The 13,516-nt window shown below is 51.7% G+C and overlaps 1 protein-coding gene across 19 annotated transcripts in view; it reads right to left on the bottom strand.

Annotated features, from left to right (window-relative positions):
* Nucleotides 1–13,516, bottom strand: part of Nrxn2 (neurexin 2) — a 107,762-nt gene that overhangs the window by 81,222 nt on the left and 13,024 nt on the right. For 16 of the 19 annotated variants that reach the window (XM_013514288.1, XM_005384583.2, XM_005384585.2 and 13 more), the window contains exon 3: nucleotides 4,692–4,709. The exons of the other annotated variants lie outside the window; for them this stretch is intronic. In XM_013514288.1, the coding sequence (XP_013369742.1) occupies nucleotides 4,692–4,709 (18 nt within the window). The remainder of the gene's footprint in view (nucleotides 1–4,691; nucleotides 4,710–13,516) is intronic. 19 annotated transcript variants of the gene reach the window in all.

Below are 13,516 nucleotides of genomic sequence, written 5' to 3'. Positions count from 1 at the left end.
GAAAGGGGAAGGAGAGAAAGAAAGAAAGGAAAAACAAGAAGAAAAAAAGAAAGAAAAGGGGAAAGAAACAAAGAAAACACGAGTCATCAAAATCAGCCAGAGAGAAGGGAGAAAAAAGCTTTTGCTGCCACAATTTAAAAACCCTTTTTAACTTGTGACAGACATCGGGGGAGAGCCCCCAGCCCAGCAGCTGGGGAAAGGGGCCCGATGCGGAACAGAGGGGAGAGGGCAGGAGAGGGGGAAGAGAGAGAGAGAGAAGGGGACACCAGAGCGGGTGAGGGGGTGAACCAGGAGGATGGGTCAGGGAGTCGCTGCAGAAGGGAGAGGAGATTTTGGTTTCTTTTTTTCTTCTTGCCGGAAAAAAAAAAAGGAAAAGGAGGAGAAGCATGAGGCTGGGAGGGTTGCTTTTTCCTTTTTCTTTTTTTCTTTTTTTTTTTCTTCCGGGAGGCGGAGAGAAAAAAAAACGGTCAACGAGAAAAACGATTCAGATGGAGGAGAAAATAAAACACGACACAAAAATCAAAGCCACCTGGAGAGAGAGAGAGTGTCCTGTTAGCGTAGGATTGAGCGGGCAAGGGTGCCTCCAACCACCCTCACACACACCCCCGTCCCCATGGCCCCCGTGACCTTGGCAGAGAAGAAGGTATGCAAGGGGGAGAGTAACCTTGACCTAAGAGGAAACTCCCACCAAAGCAGGGTTTGGAAAGACATCTCTAGAGTCCTAATCCTCCCAGCTACCAATCCCCAACAGCCTCTTCATAGACAACAGGGACCCTGTACACCTGCACTCTACCGAGGAACCAAAGAAGCTGGGGCTCAGGAGAAGATGTCAGAAGGAGCAGGTATGAGGAAGTAGAGTCTAGGGCAGTGATGGCAAACCCATGGCACGCATGCCACAGTGGGCTGTTTGTATCATTGAAAGCTCTAAAAGGTTCGCCATCACTGCTCTAGGGAGACCCTACAACAAAGACAGAAGGAATGGATTCTTCTGCAGGAGGTCTGGGGGACTGAGGCAGCAAGGTGTAAAAGGGACAGTGGAGACCCCGGGGCAGGAGGCCCAGCTCTCGGACAGTTTAAAGCACTTCGTTGCTAACCCCATTTCTCTGGCTAGGAACTCTCTGAGATGATCCAAAAGCTGACTTTTGCAAATGGAAAACAAAACCCAGCTGGAATTTCCTTCCACAGTTTCCTCGGCCACTGGGGCTAGCCCTGTCAGCCCAAGGCACTCCTCCTTCGTTTCAGTTGGGAAAAACCCAACCCACTGCATCAGGGCCCCAGGCCCTAGAGAAGCTGGCAGCCCCAGTCCCCACTGCTGTGCTGAGAGCCCAGGGCTCTCTGAGATAACCAGCCAGGCCCACCAAACCAGAGCCCTGGCCTGCCTCCCAGGGCCTGACCAAGACGGCCCTGCAGTACCAGCACTGCCTTGGGAAGCCCTTCCAGTGCTGCAGCAATAGGATACAGGCCCCAGGGAGCAAGAGCGGGGGCCAAGGCAGACACACTGAGGCTATAGTGTCTGGGGCAGAGCTGAGGGCCGAGGTGCCTGGGGCCAGGAGGAGGTGGGCAAGAAAGCCAGGAAGGGCATGGAGGGGTCAAAGGCTTGGACCCTGGGGAAGACGTGGCTTAATGGTGCAGGGTGCCACTCTTCTGCCTTTCTCTAAGGTGGCATTTGTTTCCCCCCACCTCTGGGTTTGAGGTCAGCTGGGAAAGAGGCCCCAGGAGACCAGCTCACAGAGGACACAGGTCGTATCTACAGCACAGGTGGGGACCCCAGCACTTGGACTGTTTTCTATTCCTTGCTCTAGATGCCCCCTACCATCAGTGACTCTTTCCCAAGAACTCCCAGCACCTTCCAGAACCCAGGCAGGGCAGGAGCCCTGAACCTTCCGCCAGCTCTGCCTGTCAGTAGCAGCCTTGTCCTGCAAGCCCAGTCGTGAGAATCCCAGCTTCTATCACCCCAGTCCAGGAGCCAGGGGCCTGTGAACCACCCTCTGTCCCCTGCAGGCTTGACTATTCCTGGGGGGAGTCACATCTCTCCCCTCAAAGACCCTTCCGCTGCCCAGCTCCTGCCAGCCTCATTAGCATGCGGCACTCTCCCTCTGTCACCACGGCAACCAGCTGCTCAGCTCCCTCAGGCGTGATAGCACCAGCCATCTTGGTGAGGGGAGGCCAGTTCCCTTCCTGTCTACCCCTGGCTCAGCCCCAGCTGGCCCGAGGGTTCCCTCGAAATCCTCCATAAAGCCTGTTCCCTACCCACCCCCATCTGAAGTCTGCTCCCTCCTGCTCGCCCCCAGCCCCCTGGGGTGGTCTCCTGCCCACATCCACCTGTGGCATCAGCCCCTCCTCCCACTGCTGGAGCAAAGGCTGGCAGTGATAGATGACACTGCCAGGGGTCCCTTCCAAGAACACACTATCTGGCTGCTTCTAGGTCTCCTCAACCTGCTACAAGAGGTTACGAAGAGAGAGGAGGTGCTCAGCCAGGCTGTGGAGCAGGATGCCTCAGTTCCTGGAGGACATTAGGCCTCAGGTAGGGTCACAACACAAGAGGAGACTCCCAGCCCATCCTGGGGACCACTGCCTGCCCAACCCACCTCCCCTCTTCCAATTTCCCCTCTTCCTCTCCTACCAAAACCTCAAAGAGAAAAGAAGACAGCTACAGGGACAAGATTAGGAGACACATGAGCGCACACACAGAGACACACAGAAGGGTCACAGTTCTGGGTGAGTGCACACACCCACAGCCCCCAGTATACACCCCACACCACACTGACACACAACCACACAATGCCACATCCAAACCAGCAGGCCACCAGACCACCCCAAAGAAATGGCTAGGTGTCATCCACAGCGCATCCCATTGTCCCCAAAGCGTAACTCCTCTTCCGGTCCCTGTCTGTTTGTCCCCATTCTCCACAGCCCTCCTGCTGGTCCTCTCCTCCTTTGGCCCAGCCAGTCTCTCTGTTCCTGTCTGTCCTGCCCCCGCCCTGGAGTCCTTTTCGTCCCACTTCTTCACTTAGCCCCTGGCCCCCTCCCTGCCTCTCTGCTTCCTTCTCCCAAGCACTCCCTGCTCCATCGTCTCCCTCTTCTCTCCCTCCTTCCATCTCTCCCTTTGTTCCAGAGCAGACATGACATCAAGAGCAAGTAAAAGTCACATCAGCACTAAATCTTATCTCCAGCCCTCAGAAGGCTGCGTCCACCCAGACGTGCAGACTCTCTCGCTCTCATACATGCACACACACGCACACGCACACACATATGCACAGGTTAACACTGGCACACAGAGAAGTGAATGTGGATGCAGACACATGAAGCTGTGGATGCTCTTACAGAGGCACATAGATATGGTCCACACCACAGAACCAATGTGGGTGAGCAGCGCACCTACATCACAGACACAAAACCAAGCTGCGTGCAAACAGCACATGTCCAGAGATGGGCTGAGGGGCCCAGACCAGCAGGCCAGCACATGTGAACACGCACGCACACGCACACATACACACACACACACACCCCTGCGTGCTGGGACCAGGGGACCTGAAGAGCCCCAAGGAGATGAGACATCCAGGCAGAGATAAGCCACAAGGTGGGCACCAAAGGGAAAAATGGATTTCACTCACACCCAAGCCAAGCGCCCTGCCTGCTTTTCTTTCCCAGGACTTGTGTCCTGCCACACTGCCCTCAGCTCCTCCCTGCAGGGCCTAGGCCCAGGGATCTCCCAAGGCGGGAGACTGTGGGGCAGGGGGTGACCAGGAGGCAGTCTCACCTCACACCCACCCTGCTGCCTTCCCCACAGCAGTTGTGTGAGCCTGTCTGCCTTCAAGCCTGGACCACCTACTGCAGGCCTCCCTCTTCCGTATCCTAGTCCACCCCGGAGAAGGGAAAGAAACAGGGAAAACCAAAGCCAGAGGGAAAGGTTTAGAAAATGACAGAAACCCAGAGGGAATCTGTGGAAGGACAGACACAGGAAGAGGCCAGAGGCAGGGCCTGGAGCAAGAGAGGTAAAGACAAGCGGCAGAGAGAGACAGAGAGAGACAGGCAACCAGAGGAGAAGGCAGAGGAAGAATGGACACAGACCCCAGAGAGAGGTGCACTCCCACCCTTGCCCTGAGCCTGGGCTGAAGGGATAGACCAGCACCCTCCTCCCAGCCATGGGCAGGGTTGGTCAGCATGAAGGAGCTGCCCCCAGCATGCCCTGGCCCAGGGAAGGCCCCCACTCTGCCTACACGCTCAACCACTCTCTGGCCTACTTGAGCTCCCAGCTGTCCCCAAGCACAGCCCACCCCTGTCCACCCCACCCTGTATGTCCTTCCTACCCACCCTAAGCTGGACTGGGCAAACCATGTCTACCCACTCGCTTCTCAGCCCTTCTGATCCTGCCAGCTCTGGCCCTCTGCCCTGCTCCCCAGCTCTTCCCAGTGTCCCCTTCCCTTTCCTGCAAAGAAGAAGAAAGGCCAGCGGGCAGAGCGGAGGGACATGGACAAGGGAAGGGCCCACCCCCCACTGGCAGCCATCCCCACCAGCATCGACCTGGGCAGTGGAGGGCCTGAGGCAATCAAGAGAGGACCCCAGACGTCTCTCCACAGGGGCCCCAAACACGGGCAAAGGGGGGAGCCCTTGAGGGGCAATGACACTCCTCCATGCTGGATCCCCATTGCGACAGATGTGCTACCCCAGTGACCAAGAGCTTCACTCACCTTCCATGGGGTGCTCCTCTACAGCCAGCGAGGTTCAGAGAAGGAAAGCAGAGAAAGAAGAGAAAGGAGGCTGTTAGCAGCATACTGCACAGGATAGAGGCTCCCAGGGGAGCCCCGACACAAGTCAGTCCACCTGAAAGCCCCAAATCTCAGGGAATAGCTTTGCTGGGCGTTAGGCACAGGCAGAGCTGTCCCCTGAGTCAGTACGACAGTCACCCATCCTAGTAGGGCTGGCCCCTCTACGTGTACCACACACTCCCTTGGGGTTGCATTTCAGGAAACTGAGGCCCCAGGCAGGAAAGTGATCACTCAAGGCCTCACAGGGAACGGGAGGCAGGGCCAGGGGCAGCAGCCTGGCTTCCAGACTCCTGGAGGCAGGCTCCTCCCCTCCATTGCACTGCGTCTCAGAGACAGATGGGGACACGCTCACACCAGTTAACTGTCTCGCCAGGCTTGCCCAAGACACACGCTCGCTGACACACTGACACACATAGGCACTCAGTGATCCAGTGACACACACAGCTCTCACACAACTCACTGAAGCCTCTGCACATGAGGACCCACCATCCCACAGCCCCCCATCCACCCAAAGCATCAGTACACGGAGTCAGAAAACACAGTTCTGCCCTGAAGTTCCACATGACATCCTTCCCAGCCACTCAGCCTCTCCAAGGCCTCTTCTGTCTCGGGCTCCTTGATTGGAATAAACACCTTCTCAACAACTGGGTGAGGAGAGGACCTGCAGACTGCATGCCCATGTCCATGGGAAGAGGGGCCAAAGTTCAGCAAGCCACATGGGCCCACCTCTAGATAAAGCCATCTGCCATGGGCCCCCACTGGCCCTCACCTATTAGGGCCAGCCTGAGCATGGCCATGGGGGCACCAGATAAATAAAGAGACAAGGTGGAAAGGAGGGAGGATGGAAGCAGTTCCTTCAACCTAGCTATAACCATTCAAGCAGGCCACGCCCTGCCCTGCTTTGTATGAGGACCAAGGTGTCCCCTGCCCCAAACATTTGCTACATGCCCACCCCCCGGGAGCCCTCAGATGAGGTAAAAGGTGAGAGAGAGAAACAGCACAACCCACAAACATACATAGCTGTAGGGAAAGACACACACACATGCCGACCCCAGAATACACACAGACACACACGTGTATGCACACATACTCTCTTCCTGTCTCTAAGCCCACTTTGTAGCATTTGTGCATTCACTCTTGGGGTCGGGGGTAGCTCCACTGCAAAAACAAATGCTGTTATGTATCATTTCTTATACCACCCCATAATGCAAACACGCACATGCACACGCACAGAATGAATGCAGACCTGCCCAGTGCTAGAACACAAAACACTGGATGTCCCTGGTCACCACCACCCCACATGCTTCTGGTGGCTGAAGACACCGAAAAAACACAGGTCCTCCCTGGCTCTCCACCTCACCAGTCATGCGCCCACACACCCCAGCCTTGCATGTTACAAACACTTCTACGCAATACGGAGCCTCTTTTACCTGACAGCTGCACCCCTGGAAGCTACGTATACAATGATTTTCTTAAATAAAATGAATGAAATAACAGTTACGGAGGCAGCTGCCTGGCTAAAGGGGCCCTCAGGAAAAACCTCGCGCTCTCTGAGGACTGGCGTGTTGGGATTCTTTGGTCCTAGTGCTAAGGCCCCCGTCAGTGAGCAGAGTCACGTGCCAGCATCTGTGTAACAGGCAGTTTGGAGATTTCTAGCTAATCTAACATGGCAGATATTGCAAAATGTATTTTCACCTGCCAGGAACACACGTCACGCTGTACACAGGAAGGTGCAACCAGCAGGCTTGGCTTCTCCTAGCTTCCACAGGATGGCCTAGACCCTCAGGTTCTCTCTCCTCTCAGCTACTTCACCTATGCCCCTTATCTGCCACCCTGCACCCCGCCAGGCCTGGTCCCCTATCTTCACACTCCTTCTGCTTGTCCCTGCCCTCCTTGGTGACAGCTCACTTTGGTGGCTTAGGGACTCCCGAACCTGTGTTTGCAGCCCCAGGGTATTCCCCAAGTGACAGCCCTGTGTCCCCACCTGACTGCTCCGCAGTTGCTCCACAGCCCTGTGACATCGAAAGCTACCATCTAACCTTGGGGCCATGCTTCACATCCCCACTACCGACACCCTGGATTTAGCAAAGGCTCTGCTTCCAACCAACAACTCTTGACTCCCATGACGTGCTCCACACTGCCAGGCCCTTTAAGCACACACGGCAGGCACCATGCGACCCTCCCTTGGGACACTGTGTCTGCCTTGCTGCAGTCCCAATGAGCTCCAGTGTAAATCTCTTTCCTCTATATGGACGGGCCAAGTCTCCCCTGCCATCACCTCGGGCCTTGTCCACTGCAGTCCGGGGTCACCCGAGCCCACATCCTCACTCACATCTGGTCTCCTGCCCCAGCCTTCCCCTGGTTGGCCCCTGTTGGGAGCCACTGAAGCTGGTTATTGGTCAAGCAGTCAAGCTACCTCAGTATGGAAAAAGGCATCCTGCCGGACAATTACAGTCGTTAGTCGCTAGGCAACATTACCCCCATGATACTAACTTTGCAAGTGTATAAAATAAAGGCCCCTACTCTTGAAGTCAGTCCTCCTGCTCTTCAGGCAAGAGGTAACTCCACCTGACCCCAGCTCTTGTCTCTTGTCTTTATTTTCCTCATACCCACCGCCGTTTCTCTCCGGGGTACAACGAGAGACCAGTGAGGTACACTACAGTCCCCTGCCCATCCCCAGCCAGCTCAGTTGACACAGGGACCAGAAACACCTTATCCCATCCTCCGTGATCACAACACACAAACTTTTCAGTGGTCCTGGGTTGAACTCTTCTGTGCTCAGCCCACCAGTCCATCTGCCTCAAGAGCAGCTCTCCCTGAGTGTCCACAGGGGGCCCCCAGCCCTGTCCTCCTGCCTACATGCCCCAATTGGGCCCCCCAGAAAGCAGTCGTGCTCTTTTCCCAGACCCATCACTAGGACCTCTGGGTTCCACCTGCTGAAACCTTTCATCCCCACCAGCACGTCCTGCAGCCAGGCCCTGGGAATGTTAATAAGCCTGAGATGACCCCGGCCAGCCGGCCTTCATACCCTGCAATTCATTCTCCGCACACTGCTAACGTGTGCAACTGTTTCACAACTCTGCTGCAAACCTTCACAGATGCCGTCTCATGGACATCACTGGTGGGGCCACCTTCTCAGGAAGGCCCCTTCCGAGCCCAGCTGGGCCTTGCCGCAGTCTCCTGGCCTGGGACCACCCAGCCTCCAGCTTCTTCCCACTGCCCCACCAGGTCCTGTTCTCCACGTTCCATTCCTTGGGCCAGAAACACTCCTCCCACACATATAGCTAAGTGGACTCTCCATTTTTTTTTTTTTTTTTTTTGGGTTTTTTTTTTGGTTTTTTTTCCGGTACTGGGAATTGAACTCACGACCTTGCGCTTGCCAGGCAGGCACTGTGCCACTGAGCTAAATCCCCAGACCTGGACCCTCCATTTAAGGACTGGGTCAGTACACATCTGTGTGTTCCAAACACAGGAGAGCAGCCATATTCCATACATGTACATTCTATTACTATTTCATATATTGAAACTATACTGCAGTTGTGTTTTCATGTCTGCTTCCTGACTAGAGAATAACTAAAAGCAAGGATAATGTCTGATCCATCTATCTCCAGCTGCTTACATAGTTCTTGGCTCATAACAAGGCATTCCTGTGTTTGTTGAGTGAATAATAACACTTCTACTGGGTATGGGAGTGCATATATATAATCTCAGCTCCTTGGGAAGATGTGGCAGAAGAATTGCAAAATCAAGTCCAGCTCCAGCAACATAGGGAAACCTTGTTCAAAAATAAAAGGCTACAGCTATAGCTCAGCGGTAGCGTCAGAACCACAGGTACTGGACAGTGGTGCTGACAGGGTGGCTCCACATGCATACCCATATCCATGACCCCACTTACTCAACTTTCACACATGAGTCCTCACTGCCTCACTAAAGGACAAAGACGGTATCGTACATGGTATTGTCTTGCCTAGTGTGAACTCAGGATCCCAGCAAATTAGTTTTTGTTTGTTTTTTGAGACAGGGTCTCAATGTAGTTTGAACTCACTACATAGCCTAGGCTGGCCTCAAACCCATGGCAATCCTCCTGCCTCAGCCTCCCTAGTACTGGGATTATAGGTACATACTGCCACGCCCAGCTCTCTAGCAAATTATTATTAAGGACAATGATAAAGACCAGAAGGGTAGCTCCCAGCACTTGGAAGGCTAGGGCAGGAGGATCACTATGAGTTCAAGGTCAGCCTGGGCTACAAAGTGAGCTCAAGGCCAGCCTGAACTGCATAGTGAGACCCTATCTCAAAAAGACAAAAAAAAAAAACAGAAAGACCAGAAGGGTGCTAACACACCCAAAACCATGTTTCACCAAGTACATTTACTATTAGTGACATGTAATTCTAACAAGTTTGGAAAGGCTGATTTGCAAGTTCACACACACACACACACACATACACACACACAGATGAGGAGAGGGAGGGGGATATGTCATTACCTGACAACTCCTCCTCATAAATGCAGAGATGAAAAAACTAGAAAAAGCTGATATAAAAAACTCTAAAGCAGGCCAGGCCAGAACCACTGCAGGCAAGGCCAACCCCAGCGAAGGAACTACTGCACGGCAGTCCAGCGTAACACCTGAAGGGAATTATGATCTCCCCAAGTCAGTGGGAAAAAACTAAATCACATTAAATTAGGGAAGCAGCTGGGGGGGGGCGTGGTAGCATGCCTGTAATCCCAGCACTCAGGAGGCTGAGGCAAGAGGATCGCTGTGAGTTCGAGGCCAGTCTGGGCTACAAAGTAAGTTCAAGGCCAGTCTGAACTGCATAATGAGATGCTGTCTCAAAAAAAAGACAAAAAGAAAAAAAAAAAAAAAAGCTTAGGGAAGCAGAGAAGTGTGTGACACATTTTGAAAAGTTTCCATCTGTCAAAACGTTCTCAGTGTCGGTGAGCTGTGTGTTTTACTGGGATACATAATCCCCTGCTCCCTGAGGGTTCAGAAAACAGGTTGTCCTGCTCCACCCCCATGCACTCTCTGCGCAGGTGCAGCAGGACTGTGCACGCGGGGGCACCCTCAGCACAGTGGGCTCCTGGGAGAACTATGGCTCGGGCCACTGAGGGCATTCACTGGTTTCTGATGAAACATTGCCCTTAAGCAGCTCCAATAACCAAATGCAGGTCAGCAATGGCCAGAGAACTCCTTTTTGGAAGCATCGGTGGAGACAGGTAAAGTGCCAACAGCCCTGGAGTCAGCTCAGGGCTCAGGTTCCAGCTCCTACCTCTCTGGGCCTCACTTTGACCTTCTGTGAAATGTAGACAGTTATACTCAAGCAGAGACCACAAGAACTATATGAGATAAAACACCCACAGCACCTAGCAAAGGCTGGATGGCTGCAAGGCCCTCTCCGCCTGCGTGTGGTTCTCTTTAGGTTCTAGTTGTTCCTTTGCTGCTTCTGCAGCTGCTCCTCTTTCACCTCCTCCCACTGTCTGCTTCTGTGAGGGCTTCTGCTTAATTCTCCTCACCTTCTCCATGGCCACCTCAAAGACTTTCTCTGCACACTTGCGGCTCCCAGGGCTCCATATGCAACCCCCACCTGTGACGCAAAGCTCTGGTCTCATACTTCAAAGCATGTGACTACCTCCAGGCCAGGAATGCCCAGGAGCAGTGACATTCAACACATGCATGGAGGGCCGGGGATATAGCTCAGTGGCACTGCGCCTGCCTGGCAAGCATGAGGTCAGGAGTTCAATTCCCGGTATCAAAAAAAGAAAAAGAAAAAAATCAACATATGCATGGTCCGTTGTCCCAATCCTGCTCCCCTTCCCAACTGCCCCCTTCCCTCTCACCCGTGCACCACCATCCAACCATGGGCAACCGAAGCCTGCTATTCTCAGACTCCTCCCCTCCCTCCCCATATCCAAAGGTGAGGCTCTCTGCAGTGTTGGTCTCAGCAGCAGCTCTTCACTGCTGCAGCTGCCAGAGCAGCCACCAGAGCTGCAACCACCCTTCCTGGCCACTCTCCAGGACAACCAAAGTTCAGGACCTCCAAATGCCTTGCCTGAACCACCTCCCAACTGATTTCTCCACCACTTAACTCTGCCCTCTGGAATCCCTCTACACTTCACTCCCAGCTTCCTAAGTACACCACCTATCTCCATCATTACCTGATCAAATGCTTGCAGCTCCATTTGCCAAAACACCGTACCCAGTCAGCATCCATTATGTGTTAGTCCAATACCTTAAGCCAAATTTCCAAGACCTGGCTTCAATCTGTTTCAACTGCTGCAGGTTGTATTCTTTCTTTCTACTCTTTGCTGTCCCTTGGCAGATACGATGTATGTTTCCCTTCTGCCAGGCCTTTGTTCTTACCAGTTCCTTTGCTTGGCGTGATCCCCACCAAGCCAAGCTTGCTAATCAGTGTTTAGGGACAACTCTAAACTGCACACCTTTCATAAACCCACTTCCCATCCCCCGCTCTGTAAACTCCCCCCTTCCTTGAGATGCCAATAATACTTTGCTTGTCATAATGACTGCTATGTACTCAGATTATGTATCAGACATTTAATTGTCACAATAAACCTGTGAAGTAAGCATGTTTATCTACATTTTACAGATAAAAAAAAAATGAGTCTAAAGAGTAGATGCCCATCTGATATTGCAGATCTAATGGGTAGAGAAGACAGATTTAAACCCAGATCTGAGCCACAGAAGTCTATGGTTTCATCACTAAACTACAGTGTTTTGCTGCATCTTGGCATACACCACCTCTATAGTGCTGCTGCGGGGGGCGGGGGGCATTGTTGTTATAGCAAGTTAAGTATCCCTTATCTGCCAGATAGACAGAGTGTCACACGCCTGTAATCCCAGCACTTGGGAGGCTGAGGCAGGAGGATCGCCAAGAGTTTGAGGCCAGCCTGAAATGCATAGTGAGATCCTGTCTCAAAAAGACCAAAAAAAGAAAGAGAGAAAGAGATTTATGTGTGTATATAATATTATATATGTGCATATCTTACACACACTGCCTAAATATCTTATAGTTTTTTTTTCTGGTACTAGAGATTGAACTCAAGACCTTCACACTGCATCCCCAGCCCTGTTTTATTTTTTGAGACTTGACTTACACATCACAAAGTTACCCAGGCTGGGCTCAAACTTGTGACCTTCCTGCCTTAGTCTCTCAGAGTGCTGGGACTGCAGGCGTGTGTGATCACACCCAGCTTATACAATATTTTTATTGCATCTGTGTTCTGAGTTGGACCCATCACAGGAGGTCGGTCAAGTGTCAAATTTTTCACTTGTGGTGTCATGTCAGTGCTTAAAATAATTCAGGGTTGGGAGCACTATGGATTTCAGATTTTTAAATTAAAGATGTTCGAATTATATTTACTGAGCATTTTCTATTTGGCAAGTACCATTCTATGTACTTTGTGTAATTTAGTAACTTTTTTTTTTTTTTTTTTTTGCCTTTTTGAGACAGGGTCTCGCTATGCAGTTCAGGTTGGCCTTGAGCGCACTTTGTAGCCCAGGCTGGTCTCAAACTCACAACGATCCTCCTGCCTCCTGCCTCAGCCTCCCAAATGCTGGGATTACAGGTGTGCGCCACCATGCCCGGCATTTAGTAACTTAATTTGCACACCAACACTATAAGGTAGGTGCCATTACTATCCCACTTTACAGATAAGAACCTTAAGTCTAAGGTCAGTGCCAAGGCATTGTGGATATAGAATCTCTCTTTTAACTACTCACTTTGCTGCCTTTTTATCTGCTCCCTCAATTAAAAAGTCAGCTTCCAGACCAAGAGGTCTGTCTTATTTATCTCTAACTCTCCTGCAGCCCCCAATATACAGCCTAAGAAAAAGGTCTTGGTTACCACCTGTTGAATTAAATCACTAACAAACTTAGAAGAGACACATATGAGACACCTATGAATACCTCCCTGTAGCGCACGCATTACCACTACTTTCCTACTTTTCTCTCAAGCAAGGTGTACACCTGACACTCGGCCCTATACATCTGCACCCCAACTCCATTCAAAGGTCTCCCATACAGACCTATACACTCCTTCTTCCTAGATCACGTTCCAGCCCATTTTACACAATTCTCACACACACATACACACACACACACACACACACACACACACACACACGACACCAGAAAGTACAGGCGCACAAACTACTGTAAAATCCCAGCCTACTGTCTCCAAGCTTTGGCAGATAATCCACAGCAGGTACACAGACTCTCAGTTACTCATACATAGCTCTGTCTTCAAGTTTGTGTGGCCAGACATCCCCAGAAGTAAAAAGAAGCAAATTTCCTGGCATGGAGGTTCTCAGTTCATGGGTAAGCCCAGACCCAGGGAAGCAAGGGCGATTCCAAAGGATCCACAAATCCATATAGAAACCAAGCATCTGAAGGCAGATTGGTACATCTTCTGTATAAAGCTAAATCTATTTTTCTAATGTATATTTTATTAACCACAATGGCAAATATAACATCAAAGTCATCTAAAAGCTTTTCAAATTCACTGGAGCTTTGAGTCATTTATTTTCCCAATAAACAGACACAAAAATAATAACTACTATTTGGAAGGAGTACTGTGAATTACTGACTTTTAAAAATGCCCTCAAGGTGGGTGAAGTGGTAATCCCAGCACTTGGGAGGCTAAACCAGGAGGACTGCTGTGAGTTCGAGGCCAGCCTGGGCTCCATAGTGAGTTCAAGGCCAGCCTGAACTGCATAAGGAGACCCTGTCT

The sequence above is a fragment of the Chinchilla lanigera genome, unplaced genomic scaffold, assembly GCF_000276665.1.
Source record: "Chinchilla lanigera isolate Chin_1 unplaced genomic scaffold, ChiLan1.0 scaffold00021, whole genome shotgun sequence".
Taxonomy (NCBI): Eukaryota; Metazoa; Chordata; class Mammalia; order Rodentia; family Chinchillidae; genus Chinchilla; species Chinchilla lanigera.
The sequence above is the reverse complement of the archived record's forward strand: the minus strand, read 5'-3'. Positions and strand labels throughout refer to the sequence as shown.